Raw genomic sequence first — 21,182 nt, 5'->3', positions numbered from 1 at the left:
GAATTGCCAGGTCAGTCCAAGACACGTATCTCCTTCTGCTGGGTAAATTGGGTCACCACCTATAATGTGTGGCATGGTGGAAGGTCTTGCTGGAATATCCCAGATGCATCTGGAAAAGTCTTCACATTCTCCGGCACGACTCTTCTGTGAAGTATTGCAGCAATCTCATCATTCCATCAACTGGGTTCAGTGGATCAACATCATAGTCACAACCACAGAACATCATCTTTTCAGGAGGTTTGACAAACTGGTCAATGTGACGTTTTCTCACCAACTTATCTCCGAACACGTTGGCTATGTTGGCCCTGAACCAAAATATGGCTTTTGTCACTGAATAACACCTTTCTCCAGCACTAACATGCCCAATCTTTATATTTTAAGGCCCACTGTTATTCATAAATTATAGGAGTAGGTTCAGGCCATTTGGCTCATCACATCTACTCCACCATTCAATATGGCTGATCTATGGCTCGATGTTGGCTCTTCTTGTTTCTTCTTGAGACTATGGTATAGTTTCTTCCTCATAGCAGCAGTTGGAAGTTCTTCTTCACAGGTCCTCTGGCTCTGACCAACATCACAGATGTATCAGTGCACAGTTCTTGAGTTTATTAAGACTCTGGCTGCAGCTAAATCTTCCTCAGCGCATTGCTTGTCCATCACAGATCCTTCTTGCATTCCTGAATCAGCATGGCCTCATCTCTTGGAGTTGTCTTCCTTTTGCAGCTGCACCTGCCTGTCCACTGAGGTGATAGTCAGCCGGTTTCAGACTCATTCTTGACCATCTTGGAGCCAGAAGCTTGGCTCACCTCCACCAATTATGCGATCTCTCATTGTGAGTTCAAGCAATGTTGATGCAAGGGTATGATGTTTGTTCGCCTCCTCGGAGTGATATCATTTTTTGAATTGCTTGATATAATTTTGTGAATTATTTGGCGAGTTCTTCTCCAATGATGATACAGTATAGCAGTGGTAGGGCAACACAATACAGATGCAGTGCTGGTGGAAGATTGTTATTTTATTTTTAATGTATTTTGAATATATTATCAGTTTGCAATATAAGAACAAATGGTGGACATAGGAACTCATTAGATGAAGAAATAGCAAAATCAGCCTGTGATTCAATTAATTTGCAGGAATTAATTAATCTGATAGTTTTGCATGAGCAACGTGATACGTATTTGGCTAAACCATCTTTCACCTGGCCCACAGCTACACTACACTATGGCACTGCACCTCCATCCCCCACCAGGAAGTTTTTAAAGCCTTCCATTTCTTCTTCGACCACATAACCAACCAAACTCTGTCTACTGATACTCTCCTCCACCCAGCAGAGCAGGTCCTTACCCTCAACAACTTTTCCTTTCACTCCTCCCATTTCCTCCAAATCCAAGGCATATCTATGGGCACGCGCATGGGCCCCAGCTATGCCTGCCTCTTTGTAGGGTACGTTGAACAATCCCTGTTCCAGGTGTACACTGGCCCTATCCCTGAACTCTACCTCCGCTACATTGACGACTGCATTGGTGCTACCTCCTGCACCCTTGCAGAACTCACTAACTTCATTTATTTCACCACTAATTTCCATCCAGCACTCAAATTCACCTGGACCATTTCCGACATCTCCCTATCGTTTCTAGATCTCACCATCTCCATCGTAGGCAAGACTACTGACCGACATCGACGACAAACCCACTGACTCCCATGGCTATCTTACTACACTTCTTCCCACTGTGCTTCCTCTAAGGACTCTATCCCCTACTCCCAATTCCTCCATCTACATCGCATCTGCGCCCAGGATGAGGTGTTCCATACTAGGGCATCGGAGATGTCCTCATTCTTTAGGGAACAGGGGTTCCCATTTTCTGTTATAGATGAGGCTCTCACTAGGGTCTCCTCTATATCCCGCAGCTCTGCTCTTACACCTCCACCCCCTATTCATGACGAGGACAGAGACCCTCTTGTCCTCACCTTCCACCACATCAGGCGTCACATACAAAATATAATCCTCCGACATTTTCACCACCTGTAATGGGTCCTACCACTGGCCACATCTTCCCATCTCCTCCCCTTTCTGCTTTCCGCAGAGACCATTCCCTCCGTAACTCCCTGGTCAATTCGTCCCTTCCTACCCTCCCTGGGTACTTTCCTCTGCAACCGCAGGAAATACAACTCTTGTCTCTTTATCTCCCCCTTCGACTCTATCCTAGGACCAAATCAGTCTTTCCAGGTGAGGCAGGGGTTCACTTGCACCTCCTTCAACCTTATTTACTGCATCCACTGTTCCAGGTGTCAACTTCTCTACATCAGTGAGACCAAGCGCCGGCTCGGCGATCGCTTCGCTGAACATCTCCGCTCAGTCCGTACTGACCAACCTGATCTCCTGGTTGCTCAGAACTTCAACTCCCACTCCCATTCCCAATCTGACCTTTCTGTCCTGGGCCTCATCCATTGCCAGAGTGAGACCCAGCGCAAATTGGAGGAACAGCGCCTCATATTTCGTTTGGATAGTCTACACCCCAGTGATATGAACATTGACTTCTCTAATTTTAGATAGCCCTTGCTTTTTCCCTCCTTCCCCTCCCCCTTCCCCGTTCTCCCACAAGTCCCACTGTCTCTGCCTACTTCCTTTCTTTTTCCTCCCTCCCCCCCCGACATCAGTCTGAATAAGGGTCTCAACCCGAAATGTTGCCTATTCCTTCTCTCCATAGATGCTGCCTGGCTTGCTGCGTTATTCCAATTTTTGAATATCTTTCATTCATTTGTTCTATATTTCTCTATATCAGTCTATCTTTTGTTTCCCTTTCCCCTGACTCTCAGTCCGAAGAAGGGTCTCGACCAGAAACGTCCATCTATTCCTTCTCTCCAGAGATGCTGTCTGACCCGCTGAGTTACTCCAGCTTTTTGTGTCTATCTTTCTAATCTCTATGGGTCTGCATGGTGGAAGCCCAGACCATCAAAGCAATGTTGGAAGGAAGCTTTTATATAAATAGTAAACTATACAAAATACAATTTAATGGATATATAATTATGTTATTTTTGCCAGCTTATTTTATGTTAGAAATGTCTGATAATGAGATTAAAACTGTTGGCATTTGTTATTGAAGATGCGGCTTATATCATTAAATTGGTTCATCAAGAAACCATGAAATTGAATATATGAATTAATAGCAACATTGACACAATGGGAAAGACTGAGTCAAAAATGTGACTCAAGGAAGAATGTGTTGTTCACAGAGGTGATGTGAACATTTATGGACAAAATTGGAAACCATTTGTGTTGTTGCTGCGATAGTTGACAGGTTTGCCGATGTATTCTGTCCCCATTTGAAGCTTGTATGACATTGAAGGGGAAATTAAGCAAAGAGTGGAGAACAAATTGGAAAAGATGTTGCTTGAATGCAACATGTAAACCACTCAAACCACTCAGGCGACAAAAGCTTTTCACTCTACCTCAGTACCCATGACAATAAACTAAATTAAAACTAAACTAAACTAGGCTCGCTCATGACCGCAACTAAATCAATCAGTTTTGAGACTTTTCTTTGTCATTATATGTAGGATAATTATTATTTTCATTGTAATAAAATAAATACGATATTGCTTGATTTACAAATATATTTAGGCCATGTTAAAAATTGTAACCCAGTTTCAATGAACTGCAGGTTTTAAAACCCTGGAATGATGGTGAACAGAGGTGGTTTGTCTTCAATTATAACATGGAGCTGCCTGTCACAAAAGAGATGCTGTTAACACTTGTCCCCCATGTAATGACACTTCGGATATGGGAGGGTAAAGAAAAAGTCAGCCCAAAGGCCAAGTTTGATCGCCCTAAGAATTTACATAATCAATTGGAGAAAGAAGGAGCAACCCAGAGTGAGTAAGAGAATATTCAATCCTCAGCTGTATCAATGATAAATATTTTAAAATGTACAAAACCATTGACTGTGGTATAGATAGCATTACAATGATCATAGATGAACACAGAATGCTGGAATAAGTCAGCGGGTCAGGCAGCATCTCTGGGTGACATTTTGGGTTGCAATGCTTCCTCAGACTGAAAGTGGGGGGGGGGGGGGGGGGGGGGGGGACGGGACTGGAGGTACGAAATGGCCAGAACAAGTCAGAACCGGCAACAGTTAAAAAAGGAAGGGTGGAGCCCATAATGTTCCATTGTTGGCTGGGGAAGAGGTGATAACGAAGGGATACAAGGATGCGAACAGTGGAACTGGTAGGATGACTTGGGTGGGGCGGGGGAGAGGGGGGGGGTGGGGGGGGGGGGGGGGGGGAGGTGTAGAGAGGAAGTGCAGAGGTTACTTGAAATGAGACAAATCAATGTTACTGCCCAAGAAAAAGGGCGGAGATGGGAAGATGTGATTAGTTGCAGGATCCTATAGGAAGTGGCCAAAATGTCAGTGGATGATGTATTGTATGCGGCAGCTGAAAGGGTGAAAGGTGATATATCATCCTCTGACATTTTTGCCACCTCCAATGGGATCCCACCACTAGTCCCATCTTACCATGTCCACCCCTTTCTGCTTTCCGCAGAGACCATTCCCTCCACAACTTCCTGGTTTACTCATCCCTTCCCACCCAAACCACCCCCTCCCCAGGAGCTTTCCCCTGCAACTGCAGTAGATGCAACAGCTGTCCTTATACCTCCTCCTTCGAGTCCATCCATTACCTCTGGCCTTTATGTACCTCCAGTACCCCCTGGCCCCCCTCTACTTTCATTCTGAAGAAGGGTTCTGACCCGAGACGCCACCCAACCTTTTCCTCCAGAGATGCTGCCTGACATGTTGAGTTACTCTAGCACTTTGTGTCAATCTTTGGAATAAATCAGCATCTGCAGTTCATTCCTACGCTTTACAATGATCATATTTGGGTATCAAAAATTCCTTTTATCATTTAAATACATAAAGAAATGATGCTGATTAGATTACTGGATTTAGAGATAAAAGGACCAAGTGCAATTTTAAATGAAATAGTGGCCTTGGATGCCTCAATATGCATAAAAAGTGGCAGGATGTTGGAGCAGTGGATTGGCCTGCAAACATATTTTGGCCATAGTGAAGTTTGTGACATTAAAGGAGAAACTAAGTAAAAAAGTAGGAAACAACTAGAACACCTGTGTCTTTTGTGTTTGGACAAATGTTAGTAACCACAATACCAATAGTCAGTTTTAGAACATGTTGTAAAGCAGGTGGGCTTAAATTAGTGCTGCATTCTGAGGTACTATACAATTTTTCTGACCTACTGAATTTTTTTTGGCAGGTGGTATAAAACTGTTGGTTAAGGAGCAATTGACCTTGTTAGGAAACAGTCCCCTCTTGATAACCCATAAAGAAAAAGATGATCACCTGTTGGAACCCACAATCATTTCTGTACAAGGTAAGAATCAGAGGACTCAAAAAAATACTGGCACAATTGGCACTGCAGATTTTATTTAATTACATGAATACTGAAGAACAAACATAGAACAGGCCTTTTGGTGCACGATGTCTTTGCCAAATTAAATGAATCCCTTCTGCCTGCACATGACTCACATTTCTCCATCCCATGCATATACACGTGCCTATCTAAAAACCTCTTAAACACTCCTATTGTATATGCTTTCACCCAGCACTATTGGTGGCATGTTCCAGGCACCTACTATATGTAAAGAAAACCTATCCCCCATATCTCGTCAAACTTTTTCTCTCTCACCTTCATGCTCTGCCCTCTAGTGTTTGACATTTAAACTCTAGGAAGAAAAGCTTCTATCTATCCTATCATTGCCTCTCATAATTTTATAAAGTTCTCCTCTCAGACTCGGATGGTCTAGAGAAAACAATCCAAGTTTGGCCAACCTTTCAAATACCCTCCTATCTAGGCAGCAACCTATTCTACACCCTCTCCAAAGCATCCACATCCTTCCTGCAATGGGGTGACCAGAACTCCATACAATGCTCCAAATGCAGCCAAAATAAAGTTTTACAAATTCAGTTCCCTAACCAATGAAGATGTATATACCATAAACCTCTACAGCATCCCTCCTCTGACCCACAGACCACAATCAGGGAGGATAGGTGACAAGACCTCTTCCGCAATAATCCTCAACATTGGTAACCTGCAACAATGTGCTCTCAGTCTCTAAAACTTAGCTCTAACCACCTACAAGTTTACTGTGGTGGGTTGGATCATGAATAATGATGAGATGGAGGATAGGAAGGAGTTAGAGAAGTTAGTAAGATGGTGTCAGAGCAACAAGCTGTCCCTCAATGTCAGCAAGATGAATGAGCTAGTTCTCGACTGCAGGAAATGTGATGGTGTACATGTTCCAATCAACATCAAAAGGTTGAGAGCGCCATGTTTCTTGGCATAAATATTACCAATGATCTGTTAGGAATCAACCACATTGAAGCAACAGCCAAAAGGGCACTTTCATGCCTCTATTTCCTTAGGAGACTGTCTGCAAAGACTTACAAAATTCTACTGATGTACCGTATTCTGAAGCATTGCAATTTGGTTTGGGAACTGCTCTGGCAAAGACTGCAAGAAATTGCAGAGTGTTGTGGTTTTACCCAGTCTATCACACACATCAGACTGTTCACCACTGACTCCATCTACACTCCACACGGCCTCGGGAAAGCAGCCAACATAATCAAAGACTTGTCCCACCCCTGTCATTCCTCCTTCTCCTTCTCCGTCAGGCAGGAAATACAGAAGCTTTAAAATGCGCACCACCAGACTCGGGAACAGCTTCTTCTCCTCTGTTATTGGGCTTCTGAATTGTTCTAGAGTAAAGTGCTGTCTGATTCTCCTCTCCCTCATTGGACATAGCCTCTCGAACATTACTGCTTTCATGCTGAAACGTATATTCTGCACTATGTGTATTTCCCTTTGCTCTACCTATTGTACTTAAGTTTGGCTTGATTGTATTTATGTTTAGTATTTTCTGATTTATTTGTAAAGTATGTAAAACAAAGCTATTCACTGTACCTCAGTCCACATGACAATAACACACCTAAACCTAAATCGACCACTCTATCTGCTTGTGTCGGTACTTTCAGGGAGCTTTGGGTTTGGACTACTAGATATTTCTATATTTCAATGCTGTTAAGGGCCCTGTAGTTAACTGTATACTTTAAGTTAAGTAGACTTTCCCCTTACATTTGACCTCTGAGTATTCAGCATCTTTCATCTGCCTGGAATAATCTCCATCTGCTATCTCTCCACCAATATCTGCAAATTGTGTGTATTCAGTTGTATTCTTTGTATTCCTCCTCCAACCTCATCTATTGCATCCGCTGCTCTAGATGTGAGCTGATCTACATCGGTGAGATCAAGCGAAGGCTTGGTGATCGTTTCGCCATACACCTCCGCTCGGTCCGCATTAACCAACCTGACCTTCCGGTGGCTCAGCACTTCAACTCCCCCTCCCATTCTGTATCCGACCTCTCTGTCCTGGGTCTCCTCCATGTCCAGAGCGAGCAACATTGGAAATTGGAGGAACAGCACCTCATATTATATGTAAAGAAAACCTATCCCCCACATCTCGTCAAACTTTTTCTCTCTCACCTTCGTGCTCTGCCCTCTAGTGTTTGGGTGTCTGCATCCTGGGTGCATGAACATTGAATTCTCCCAATTTTGTTAGCCCTTGCTGTCTCCTCTCCTTCCTATCTCTCCCTCAGCCCTCCTGCTCCTCCTCCTCCCTTTTTCCATTCTTCTCCCCCAACCCCCCCCCGGAAAGTCCGAGGAAAGGTTTCGGCCCGAAACGTTGCCCATTTCTTTCGCTCCATAGATGCTGCTGCACCCGCTGAGTTTCTCCAGCTTTTTTGTGTATCTTCGATTTTCCAGCATCTGCAGTTCCTTCTTAAACACTGTATTTTTTCGGCTGCCTTCTTCACTGTTCACATCTCCATCAATTTCTGGTAATTTCTGTCTGGTAAACTTACGAATCAACTATCTGCAATTTCATCCACAATATAACAAGCAACAGAGGTCCCATCACTGATCCCTACAGGACACCACATCAACCTCCATCCAGAATAATATACTTCCACCACTATCCTCTGTCTTCTATGGGTAAGCCAATTCTAAATCCAAACTATTGCCTGCAATGTAAACCTTCTGGATCAGCTTGCTATGAGAGATCGTGTCACATACCTTACAAAAGTAAACACAAACTTTACTGTTTTTAGAACAGTAAAGTTCTGGACTACTGGAGAAAGTCCACTGCCACTTATTTTCTGAAAACAAATAAAATCAAATCCAAAATGTGCATACGGGGTAATACTTGTTCCATGAATATTGTAGGACTTTTTGTTTGAATGTGTTTATGGGATACAGCTAATAGAATGTTAGGTAACATTTCCTTTAATGTAGATTACCCTCCTAACATGCCCCTCAAATGAGTTTATTGGAAAATATCATGATAGAATTATCTTATGGGAATTCTTTAATATGACATTCAATCGAAAAAATTATAGTGTGGCGGCACCTGGTGGCAACCCAAGGGCACAACGAACCCTCGGCTGTGGAAAGCGGCGTCTTGGTTTGGGAGGCGCTAGTCACTGGGTTGGTACCTGAGTTGGTATTTAAGGGCGGGCAACGCTCGTGACCTTGGAGGAGTAGGGAGCTGTATTGGAGAGAATAAACACATCCTGTGCATACAACTCGTGTCCGATTAGTTTTTGGCTGGACTCCTGCGAGTCCCCGCTACAATAGCGTAATTAACAGTTAATGAACTTGCTGAAATCATAAACACACCATTTTATCTTTATTTCTACTGTCTGTTGAACTACACCAACCTTGCAACCCTTTTAGGTAATTGTAGCTGTTAAAACATATTAAAGATAGACACAAAATGATGGAGTAACTCAGTAGGTCAGGCAGCATCTCTGGAGAAAATGAATAGGTCAGTTCGGGACCCTTCTTCAGACTGATTGTAGTAGGGAGAGTGGGGGAAAAACAGGATATATCAGGGCTGACAACAGATGACCTTGGGAAAGGAGGTTCCCCGATAGGCTGATTGTTGGATAGACAGGTGTGACCCCCAAGAGGGATACATAGTTGTGAACTGTGTAGCTGGTTAACAGACTTGTAGTGGGGGGGGGGAGGTTTGTGTAGATGTTACCCAAAATTGGCGAATTCAATGTTCATTCCCTTGGAAGGCTTGGAAAATATGGGGTTCTATTCCTCCAATTTGCATGTGGCTTCAATCCGGCAATGGAGGAGGCCCAGGACAGAAAGGTCAGTGTGGGAATGGGAAGGGGAGTTAAAGTGGTTATCAACTGGGAGATCCAGCAGGCCTTGGTGGACCGAGCATAAGTGTACAGCGAAATTGTTTCCCAGTCTTTGTGTGGTGTCACCAATGTACAAGGTCCTACATTAGGAACAGTGCATATGGACCAAACATGGGCAGGTGGGATTAGTGTAGCTGGTACATGTTGGCTGGTGTGGGCAAGTTGGGCCGAAGGACCTGTTTCCACGCTGTATCAATCTCAATGACTCTCCCGCTCTCTCGTTCTCTCTCTAGAATCACTTTCCACATTGGCCATTCCAGGACTTGAAATAAATCTTGAAGATGAACAGCAACGGAGGTAAAATTGGCGTTCACTTTTTACACTGACCATTGCCATATTTGCACCAGACAATACAGGAAACCCGCCAAAAACTGGAGAGTACAGATGCTCCCCGACTTGCGTAAGGGCTACGTCCCATGGACACTTGCGTAAGTCAGATGTTACATAAGTCGGAAATAGAAGTACTACTGCATAAATCTACTATTCGACGTGTAGACTGAGTGTGAGGTCACCCACGGAGACCAGGGGGGGAGCAGCCACAAGAACAGCTGACTGGCTGGCGGAAATGGCCGCATGTGACAGCACTGCTACCGAGACGCACAACTCGGTAATAAAACGGTGGGCTTAAAGAGTCGCTTACGTGCAGTAAGTGCAAGTTTACGCAAGTCGCCTATAATGTAAGTTTGGGAGTACCTGTACCCAGTTTTATCATTATGAAAGTGTAATTAAGCATCAATTGATGAGTAACTCATCAGGTTGGGAAGCATCTCTGGAGATGTTTCGGGTCAGGACCCCTTGTCAGACTCCAACATTCATGTTGAATAATGTGTAGGAAAGAACTGCAGTTGCTGGTTTAAATTGAAGGTAGACACAAAGTGCTGGAGTAACTCAGCGGGACAGGCATGGGTGGAGAAGGAATGGGTGAAGTTTCGGGTTGACTCCCTTCTTCAGACTCGACCCGAAACGTCACCCATTTCTTCTCTCCAGAGATGGTGCCTGTCCCGCTGAGTTACTCCAGCACTTTGTGTCTACCTTTGATTTCGATTAACATTGGTTGTATGGCAGTATTGCACAATTGCACTGCGACACTTCATGAAACTGCCTTCAAGTGTTGTTCGTATGCATAGATTTAAATAGTTTTAGAAGCAAATAATTTGTGATCACAATTTTTTCTTGATCATTCTGTCACCAGAATAACATTAGGGATTATCAAAATTGTGGCCAGTAGCCAATGTCATCACAAAGCATAGCATTCACTGTTTCTAAATTGGGAGTTTGTAACAATCATTTGGTCTTCCTACACCTGGTACCTGAGTGTGGCTATTGTAGTAGTACACTAGCAGAACTGCTGCCTTAGGGTTCCAGGTTCAATTCTGTCCTTAGGTGCTGTTTGTGTGGAGTTTGCATGTTCTCCCTGTGACCTTGCAATTTCTCCTCAGTACTCTCCAGATTCTTTCCATGTCCCAAAAGGTTTGTAGGATAATCATCCATTGTAAATTGCCTCTAGTGTGAGTGTAGGTGATTGGTAGTAATTTGAGGGGGAGGGAGGGGAGATAAAATAAGACGAGTACAGTTAGGCCATGATGGTCAACATAGACTCAGTGGACCGATGCACCCATGACTAACCTTCCATGTTTCAGGATTGTTGATGCATTAGTTGGTAATATTGCAAAGACCCAATACCGTTTGAGAGTAGTTGTAACCATATCAGTTATTTACATAATACTCAGAAATGTATGCAGAAAATTATATCTAAGCCTTAATGTTTCAGAAAAGGTTCTTCAATAGGGTCATTCTATTGAATGTCCCAAATGGAACAGCGAATCATCTAACATTCATCGAAATGTTTCTGTGGAGTTTGCATGTTTTCCCTGTGACCTTGCTGATTCATTTATCTAAATGTTTGGGATAAGTATTTTGCCTCGCCAAGTGAAGGATTGTAATTGGAGTGAAAGGACTTCTTCTTCTTCTGCTTCTTCTTGCGTATGGCGTGCACAGCCTAAAGTTGTAGGACAACTTGTTCTATTTGATCTTATTTGTTTGTGCATGCCGGGTTGATTGCATTCGTTGAAACAGAGCGGACCACGTGAAAGTTGCAATCTTCCACCCCGAGTGAAAGGATGTTAATTATCAGATGTCCAAATGCTAAATTTATAAATACATCTGGGGATGAAAAACGTGTTGATCACAAATATAGGGAAATCGAGAATATTTGTGGCTGTGTTGAGAAACTATTGTTGAATTACTGCCTAGTTTTCCTTCATAACCATGCAGTTGTAGCTACGCCTGCCTCTTTGTCGGGTATGTCGAACAATCCTTGTTCGAGGCGTACCAGGGCCCCATCCCCGACCTCTACCTCCGCTACATTGACGACTGCTTTGGTGCCACCTCCTGCACCGACACACAACTGACTGACTTCATCAGCTTCACCACTAACTTCCATCCGGCACTCAAATACGCCTGGACCATTTCCGACACTTCCCTACCATTGCTTGACCTCACTATCTCCATCGCAGGTGATAGACTTCTGACCGACATCCACTATAAACTCACTGACTCCCACGGCTATCTGGACTACACTTCTGTGCTGCATCTTAGTGAAACCAGCCTGTTGCTGAAAGTGCTCCTCAGGTTGACTAATGTGTCATGGAGGGGGTGAGCTGTATTGACTAAGATGCTCTGCAGTTTGAGGAGCACCTCCCCTCCAAGACCACCTCCCACGAATCCAACTACACTCCCAGGATGGAGCCAGCCTTCCTGATGAGTTTGTTAATCCTAACCAAACTGTAGGATGATATGGTCTGTTATTTTGACATTTAATTTTTGAATAGAACTCAGCAGCATAAGTTAGAGCTGTCACTGAGGCGGGTGCATGGGAAGGTCAGATGCTGGCTATATTTTCCAGAGATAATGTAAAGCAGGTGTTGGTAATTCCTTTGTACTGAAAATTGGCTGAGCTCTTGACATTTGGATTAATCATCTGTCAGCGATAAGTTTAAATATTTAACGGTTGGAGCATCAATGTTTTCAATCTCTAAAAAAATAATAAATTCTAGCTTTGCAATGAACATAATGGGATCATGGCCTTGTGATGTTTTTAAGTGGTCATTTGTATGTAATATAAAACATTGTCCATTTGGTTCATGAGGAGCAGGCAGACCAGCTTTACAGAATAATATTTTACAATGGACATACAATTGCTTGTCATTAATTTGCAGTCAGTTGAGTGAATATGACATTTGCATCTTTCCATTATCAGATATATCATTCGTTAGGAGATAATAAATATTGCTAAAGGGTTTAATTTTGTTCCCCATGGTTTCTCTTCGGTATTTGTTCTGACCAGGAATTTGTGTTTTACTCCAATGATGGTTTTGCAGCACAGTTTAGTCAGGCACACTGCCTTTCTCATTGAGTTACTTCGCTGAATAAATCTAAGCTCAGTGCTAATTTACAACTTGTTCTGTTAGGTTGATTATTCTGTATCTTCTCTCTTTCTATTTTTTATTTTTTATTTCTTTATGCACAACTACTACGGACTGACGCAAAACTGCATTTCGTTGTACTCATACTTGTATTTGTGCGATGACATTAAAGTTGAATTGAATTGAATTATCAATATTAAACTATATCAATTGATTTCATTGTGGAATTTATCACAATAGAAGTCACCATGTCCCTGTAACTGTTTGGTCATTTTTCTTTTTTTCCTTTTATGCCTTCTATAGAACATTAAAAAAAAAACAGAAAACAGTGCAGCACAGGACAGGCTCTTCAGCCCACGACATCTGCACTAACTATAAAGCCAATCTAAACTAATGACATTTGCCGACACAAGGTCCATATTCCTCTATTTCTGCTTGTTCTACCATCTGCCCGGACGCCTCTTCTCTTAAATGTTACTGTCATATTCTACATTTTATCTATTTGGTTTAATATCTTTGTATGTGATTTTATTTGTGCTATTGTCAACAACCAAAGTCAGACAAGTTAATATCAACCACACAAAATTTCCTAGATCTTCATGGCATCTTTCTTCAAAGGCAGCACAAGCATTATAGATAGGAGGGCTGTGATTGGAAACTAAATATTCCAGGATTTCGTTGCTTCAGGTGTGATAGAATTGGAGGGGCAAGAGGTGGAGGTGTTGCATTGCTTATCAGGGAAGATATTACAGCAGTGCTTTGGCAGGATAGATTAGAGGGCTCGTCTAGGGAGGCTATTCGGGTGGAACTGAGAAATGGGAAAGGGGTAGCAACACTTATAGGGATGTATTATAGACCGCCAAATGGGGAGCGAGAATTGGAAGACCAAATATGTAAGGAGATCGCAGATATTAGTAGTAAGCACAAGGTAGTGATTGTGGGAGATTTCAATTTTCCACACATAGACTGGGAAACACATTCTGTTTGTAAAATGTGTGCTGGATAATTTTTTGCAGCAATACATAGAGGTACCTACTAGAGAAGGGGCGGTGCTGGACCTCCTGTTAGGAAATGAGACGAGTCAGGTGGCAGAGGTATGCGTTGGAGAACAGTTCGGGTCCAGTGATCACAAAACCATTAGTTTCAATATAATTATGGAGAGGGTCAGAACTGGACCTAGGGTTGAGATTTTTGATTGGAGAAAGGCTAACTTTGAGGAGATGCGAAAGGATTTAAATGGAGTAAATTGGGACATTTTGTTTTATGGGAAAGATGTGGAAGAGAAATGGAGGACATTTAAAGGTGACATTTTAAGAGTACATAATCTTTATGTCCCTGTTCGGTTGAAAGGAAATAGTAAAAATTGGAAAGAGCCATGGTTTTCAAGGGAAATTGGACACTTGGTTTGGAAAAAGAGAGAGATCTACAATAATTATAGGCAGCATGGAGTAAATGAGGTGCTTGAGGAGTGTAACGAATGTAAAAAGAATCTTAAGAAAGAAACTAGAAAAGCTAAAAGGAGATATGAGGTTGCTTTGGCAAGTAAGGTGAAAGTAAATCCAAAGGGTTTCTACAGCTATATTAATAGCAAAAGGATAACGAGGGATAAAATTGGTCCATTAGAGAGTCAGAGTGGACAGCTATCTGCAGAGCCAAAAGAGATGGGGGAGATCTTGAACCATTTATTTTCTTCGGTATTCACTAAGGAGAAGGATATTGAATTATGTGACGTAAGGGAAACAAGTAGAGTAGCTATGGAAACTATGAGATTCAAAGAAGAGGAAGTACTGACACTTTTGAGAAATATAAAAGTGGATAAGTCTCCAGGTCCGGACAGGATATTCCGTAGGACATTGAGGGAAGTTAGTGTAGAAATAACAGGGGCTATGACAGAAATATTTCAAATGTCATTAGAAACGGGAATAGTGCCGGAGGATTGGCGTACTGCGCATGTTGTTCCATTGTTTAAAAAGGGTTCTAAGAGTAAACCTAGCAATTATAAACCTGCTAGTTTGAAGTCAGTGTTGGGCAAATTAATGGAAAGGATACTTAGAGATGATATATATAAGCATCTGGATAAACAGGGTCTGGTTAGGAACAGTCAACATGGATTTGTGCCTGGAAGGTCATGTTTGACTAATCTTCTTGAATTTTTTGAAGAGGTTACTCGGGAAATTAATGAAGGTAAAGCAGTGGATGTTGTGTATATGGACTTCAGTAAGGCCTTTGACAAGGTTCCTCATGGAAGGTTGATTAAGAAGGTTCAATTGTTGGGTATTAATGGTGGAGTAGCAAGATGGATTCAACAGTGGCTGAATGGGAGATGCCAGACAGTAATGGTGAATGGCTGTTTGTCAGGTTGGAGGCCAGTGACTAGTGGGGTTCCACAGGGACCGTGTTGGGTCCACTGTTGTTTGTCATGTACATCAATGATCTGGATGATGGTGTATTAAATTGGTTTAGTAAGTATGCAGATGATACTAAGATAGGTGGTGTTGTGGATAATGAAGTAGATTTTCAAAGTCTACAAAGAGATTTATGCCAGTTGGAAAGTGGGCTGAAAGATGGCAGATGGAGTTTAATGCTGATAAGTGTGAGGTGCTACATCTTGGCAGGACAAATCAAAATAGGACATACATGGTAAATGGTAGGGAATTGAAGAATGCAGTTGAACAGAGGGATCTGGGAATAACTGTGCACAGTTCCCTGAAAGTGGAATCTCATGTAGATAGGATGGTAAAGAAAGCTTTTGGTGTGATGGCCTTTATAAATCAGAGCATTGAGTATAGAAGTTGGGATGTAATGTTAAAATTGTACAAGGCATTGGTGAGGCCAATTCTGGAGTATGGTGTACAATTTTGGTCGCCTAATTATAGGAAGGATGTCAACAAAATAGAGAGAGTACAGAGGAGATTTACTAGAATGTTGCCTGGGTTTCAGCAACTAAGTTACAGAGAAAGGTTGAACAAGTTAGGTCTTTATTCTTTGGAGCGCAGAAGGTTAAGGGGGGACTTGATAGAGGTTTTTAAAATGATGAGAGGGATAGACAGAGTTGACGTGGATAAGCTTTTCCCACTGAGAGTAGGGAAGATTCAAACAAGAGGACAAGACTTGAGAATTAAGGGACAGAAGTTTAGGGGTAACATGAGGTGGAACTTCTTTACTCAGAGAGTGGTAGCTGTGTGGAATGAGCTTCCAGTGAAGGTGGTGGAGGCAGGTTCGTTTTTATCATTTAAAAATAAATTGGATAGTTATATGGACGGGAAAGGAATGGAGGGTTATGGTCTGAGTGCAGGTAGATGGGACTAGGGGAGAATACGTGTTCGGCATGGACTAGAAGGGCCGAAATGGCCTGTTTCCGTGCTGTAATTGTTATATGGTTATATGATTATCACTCTGTCATTGACATCAAAGTACAGGGTTATACTTTGAAGTTTATGCTTGCGTTACATAGGTTTTTATGAAACACATTTACTTCAAAGCAAACCATTGCCTAATGCTCCCTCATTCCATCATTTCTTTCTCGCACTAGGAATTGAAAACTTTTCTGGATTTAATATTAGGGAAGGTGTCCAAAAGATGTATCAGAGTTTGTTTGAATGGATTGTCTTGAAGAATGAGAGGTAAAAAGGAAGAATGATATTTTGGGAGGCAAAGTGGTGGGTGGAATGAGCATGTTAAGTCACCAGAATTGGAGAAGTGTGGATAGCTTGGGTGGTTGTACGCTGATATGGTTAGCCGCAACAACAACCGCACTAACCGTATCATTGATGGGTGAAGATGGGCTTGTTGGTGCGGGGTGGCATCGGAAGCCAGGACTGGCGAGGCCTTGCGAGTCAGGATGGCGTCAGGCAGGTCCGTGCATTATATCCAAAATCCGTCATAAAGGGGTCTGTGAAAACAAGGGTTTACTGTATATAAAAAGTGAGGACAGAGTTGGGCTGCTGTAAAATGATGCTGGAGAAGGAGTAATGGGAACAAATAAATGGCAGATGTACTAAGTAAGTTTTTTGCATCAGTCTTCACAGTGGAAGACAGCAGCAATGTGCCAGAAATTCAAGAGGATCAGGGGGCAAAAGTAAGTGTTGCTGAAGAGAATCTGCTTGGGAATCACAAATGAACCTCCACTGTTTAAGAAAGGAGCAAAGCAAAATAAAATAAAATATAGGTCAGGTGATCTGACTTCAGTGGTTGATAAAATTTTAGAGTCCATTCTTGAGGATGAGGGTTTGGCGTATTTGGAAGCACATGATAAAATAGGCCGAAGTCAACATGGTTTTGTTAAGGGGAAACCTTGCCTGACAAATCTGTTGGAGTTTTGAGGAGGTAACAAGCAGGATAGACAATGGCGAGTTAGTGGATGTTGTTTACTTGGATTTTCAGAAGGTCTTTACCACACGTTAAACTGCTAAACAAGATAGGAGCCCGTGAGATTGGAGGCAAGGTACTAGCATGGATAGGAAATTGGCTGACTGCAGGGCTGCCAACATTGGGTAAGAGTTGGGAGTGAGAAATGCGCGAGAGACCATAGCCCGAGGGGGTATAGGGGGGGGGGGGGGGGGGGGGGGGGGGGGGGGGGTGGGGGGGGGGATATGGTCCATATGGTACTACTGTAGCGAGTCTTTTAACTTACACTTGAATGCAATATATATGCTTTAAATTGGATTGGAGTGTTTTTGAAAGGGGGGAGGCTGTGTGATCACTGATCACTGGCCTTGGGGGTACCCGGTGAGGGAGTGGAGCAACTGAGTGGGGAGAGGGTGTGGAAGAAGTGTGTGTCCCCCCTCCCAGGGTAGGAACGTTTTGAAATTTGATGTCTTAAAATCATGTTTTAGTGCATGGTAGAAGTATGATTTCAATGTTTTTTGTATGAAGTATTTTTAAGAGGTAACTTTTTAAGGGGTAGCTTTATCCACACAAAGGGTGATGGGTGTATGGAACAAGCTGCCAGAGGAGGTAGTTGAGGCAGGGACCATCCCAACATTTAAGAAAAAGTTAGATTGATACATGGATAGGACAGGTTTGGAGATATGAACCAAAAGCATCTGGGACATGTTGGCGGGTGTGGGCAAGTTGCGCGGAAGGGCCTGTTTTCACTCTATGACTACATTATACCTCCACCATGCATGAATGCTTCAAAATCAAGTGATCGAGTTTTATTGCCATAACTCAAGCATAGAAACATAGAAAATAGGTGCAGGAATAGGCCATTTGGCCTTTCGAGCCAGCACTGCCATTCAATGTGATCATGGCTATTCATCTAAAATCAGTACCTCTTTCCTGTTTTTTCCCCATATCCTTTGATGTCGTTAGCCCCAAGAACTAAATGTAACTCTCTCTTGAAAACATCCAGTGAATTGGCCTGCACTGCCTTGTGTGGCAGAGAATTCCACAGATTCACAACTCTCTGCATGAAGAAAGTTTGTTCTCATCTCAGTCCTAACTGGCCCCCCCTTTATTCTTAAACTGTGACCCATGGTTCTGAGCGCCACCAACATCGGGAACATTTTCCTGCAGTTACAGTAAGTGAAAATCTAGCAGGAAAACAGGATGCTTTCTCCAACCACCCCTATTTGAAGGCCACTATCTTCCACTGTTTCTACCCAGTGCTTACTTACTTCCAGCAGCCACTGGTTGTCCTCCAGGATGCACTGAGCCGCAGCCTGATCCATGCCGGTCACCAGGGCGAATTTGGCACAGAGACTCTCACGGCAGTGGCGCAATGCTTCGACACCTCCAACGGCCCGGGACTCTTGCACTGAGGTTGCTCAGTGAGCTGCAGTGAGCGACTCGCCAGCCCAGCAAACACTCTCCAGCCCCGTTCCCCGTCCGCATCTGTCCCCGCCGCTGCTTCCGCTTCCAACACCCGCGGCCCATGCAGTTGATATGAGTTTTGAAATTTTCGTTGATCACAGAATTTCTCACAACAGAGCGAGAGAAATTTGTGATCAGCGTGAGAATTTGGTGAAATGCGTGATTCTCACGCTCAATGCATGGGAGTTGGCAGCCCTGCCTCTCTATCCCCCTCTACCCCTCTCTCTCTCCCCCTCTCTCTCTTCCTCTCTTTCTTCTCTCTCCCCCCTCTTCTCTCTCCCCCTCTTTCTCCTCCTCGCTTCCCCCTCTTCCTCTCCCCTCTCTCTCTCTTTCTCCCCACCTCTATCGCCCCCTCTCTCTCCCTCTCCACACACTATCACCTCTCTCTCCCCTCTCTGTCTCTCTCTCTTCTCTTTCTCTCTCTCTTTCTTTCCTCCTTTCTCTCCCTCTCTCTCCCCCATTTCTCCCTCCCACCTCACTCTCCCCTCTCTCTTTCTCCTCTGTCTCTATCTCTTTCTCTTGCCTCCCCATCTCTCTTTCCCAGTTTCTCTTTCCCCCTCTCTCCCTCTTCCCCCTCTCTCTTTTACCATCTATCTCTCTTCCCCCTCTCTCTCCCACCCTCTCCATCCCCTTTCTCTCTTCCCTCTTTCTTCACTCTCACCCCTTTCTCTCTTCCCCCTCTCCCACCTCACTCACCAGGTCCGGTAGGCGGCGCGGCTCTGGCCAGCAGCGGGCTCTGCAGCCTGTCCGCGTTTTTTTATTATTTTTGTCTGTGTTTCTCTGTGTAGTTTTTGTTATTTTATGTTGGGGTGTGTGTGTGTGGGGGGGGGGGGGGGTGGGGGTGGGGTGGGGAAACTTTTTGAATCTCTCCCTGCACTGAGACCCGACCTTTTCTCGTCGGGTCTCAGTCGTCGTTGAGGCCGTAACGAGGAGCGGCCTCCAACAGGAAGAGACCGGGGACTCGGGTGTTGACTCACCTCACCGTTGTGGAGCTGGCCGGGTCCGGAGCGGTGGAGGAGCGCTGCTGCTGCTGATGCTGTTGCTGTTGCTGTTGCTGTTGCTGCTGCTGCTGCTGCTGCTGCTGCTGCTGCTGCTGCTGCTGCTGCTGCTGCCCCCCGGAGGCTCTCTACAGGTCTGTGGTTGACGGCGCCGAGCCCACGGATCCCTGGAGGGAGACCGCTTTTCGGGGCTTCTGCAACGGCGACTTCTCCCGCCCGAGTTGCGGGGTCGAAGAGCTCCTGGAGCGGGGCCTTACAGCACTGCCCCGCGCGGCTGGAATGGCCGCGGACTCTGCGAGCGCACACCGGGGGCTTCAACACCAAGACCCGGTGTGCGACCTTGCATCACCCGGCGTGGCTTTAATGGCCGCGGGACAATCGCCATCGCCAGCCGGGGGCTATGACTTTGACTCTGACATCGGGGGGGGGGGGGGGAGAGTGCAGTGGAGAGATACGTTTATTTGGCCTCCATCACAGTTATGTGATGGATGTTTATGTTAAATGTAATTATGTTGTGTCTGGGGTCTATTTGTGTGTTATGTATGGCTGCAGAAACGGCATTTCGTTTGGACCTCCAGGGGTCCAAATGACAAATAAATTGATTCTGATTGATTCTGATTCTGATTCTGATTCTGAGACGAAGGCTGCAGCAGAAAAAGGGTCTCCGGTTGTCCTGGATTCCATGCCACTGGATCTGTCAAGGACCGTGTGGTGGCTGTCTGTGCACCAGTCTCCCCACGTTAAACAAAGTCATGCACTGGTGTCCTCCAACCCTGGAGACACCCATGGTCAGCCAAGACTGAGGGGGGCCTAAGAACATGGCAGCATCTGTGGGAAATGGGTGTGAAAGAAGCGATTAGTTCAGGAGTCTGATAGCAGTTGTTCTTAACTCTGCCTGGGGCTTCAAGCTCGTGTATCTCCTACCAAAAGGTAGAAGATGAAAAGGTCAGGTCTGTGTGGTAAGCATCTTTGAAGATACTTCCAGCCACCCTGATACAACACACTGTGAAAATGGACCGGATGGAAGAAAGTAACAATCTTGTGATGGACCGGCTGTGTTCACCACTCTTTGCAAGGTCAGATGGGTGGCACATTAGCGTAGGGATAGTGTTACTGACTTACAGCGCCAGAGACCCGGGTTCAATCCTGACTACGGGTGCTGTCTGTAAGGAGTTTGTGCATTCTTCCTGTGACAGTGTAGGTTTTCTCCGGGTGCTCCGGTTTCTACCCACATTCCAAAGATGTGCAGGTTTGTAGGTTAATTGACTTCTGTTAATTGTCCCTAGTGTGTAGGAAACAACTAGTGTGCAGGTGATTGCAGGTCGGAGTTGTAGTGTGTATAATGGTAAGTGTACCTTTAAGAAATGAGTACTAGATGGTGTGATTTGAGTCATGTGCATATCTTATCAGTCTCGTGAATATATGTTGGAGTTTTGCACAGTGAACTTTTGTAAAATAATAAAGACCCATACTGGCAACTGCTTGACTGAAACCTGTGATTATTTCTGTCTACATCCCATATCCGTAATTTCTTACAGGCGTGGACTCTGGGCCAAAGAACCTGTTTCCATGCTGTATCTCTAAACTAAACTAAACTAAGATGGTCAAGAGCTGAGTAGTTGCCATACCAGGCTGAGACACATCCTATCAGAGCACTTTCT

The 21,182-nt window shown here is 44.2% G+C and overlaps 1 protein-coding gene across 1 annotated transcript in view; it reads left to right on the top strand.

Moving 5' to 3' along the window:
- Positions 1-21,182, top strand: part of cfap92 (cilia and flagella associated protein 92 (putative)) — a 142,225-nt gene that overhangs the window by 10,353 nt on the left and 110,690 nt on the right. Inside the window, exons 4-6 of the mRNA XM_055648201.1 lie at positions 3,663-3,873; positions 5,272-5,388; positions 9,518-9,581. Of these exons, the coding sequence (XP_055504176.1) occupies positions 3,663-3,873; positions 5,272-5,388; positions 9,518-9,581 (392 nt within the window). The remainder of the gene's footprint in view (positions 1-3,662; positions 3,874-5,271; positions 5,389-9,517; positions 9,582-21,182) is intronic.

This window comes from Leucoraja erinacea, chromosome 16 (genome assembly GCF_028641065.1).
Source record: "Leucoraja erinacea ecotype New England chromosome 16, Leri_hhj_1, whole genome shotgun sequence".
Classification (NCBI taxonomy): domain Eukaryota; kingdom Metazoa; phylum Chordata; class Chondrichthyes; order Rajiformes; family Rajidae; genus Leucoraja; species Leucoraja erinaceus.
This window is presented reverse-complemented; position numbering and strand designations above follow the sequence as displayed.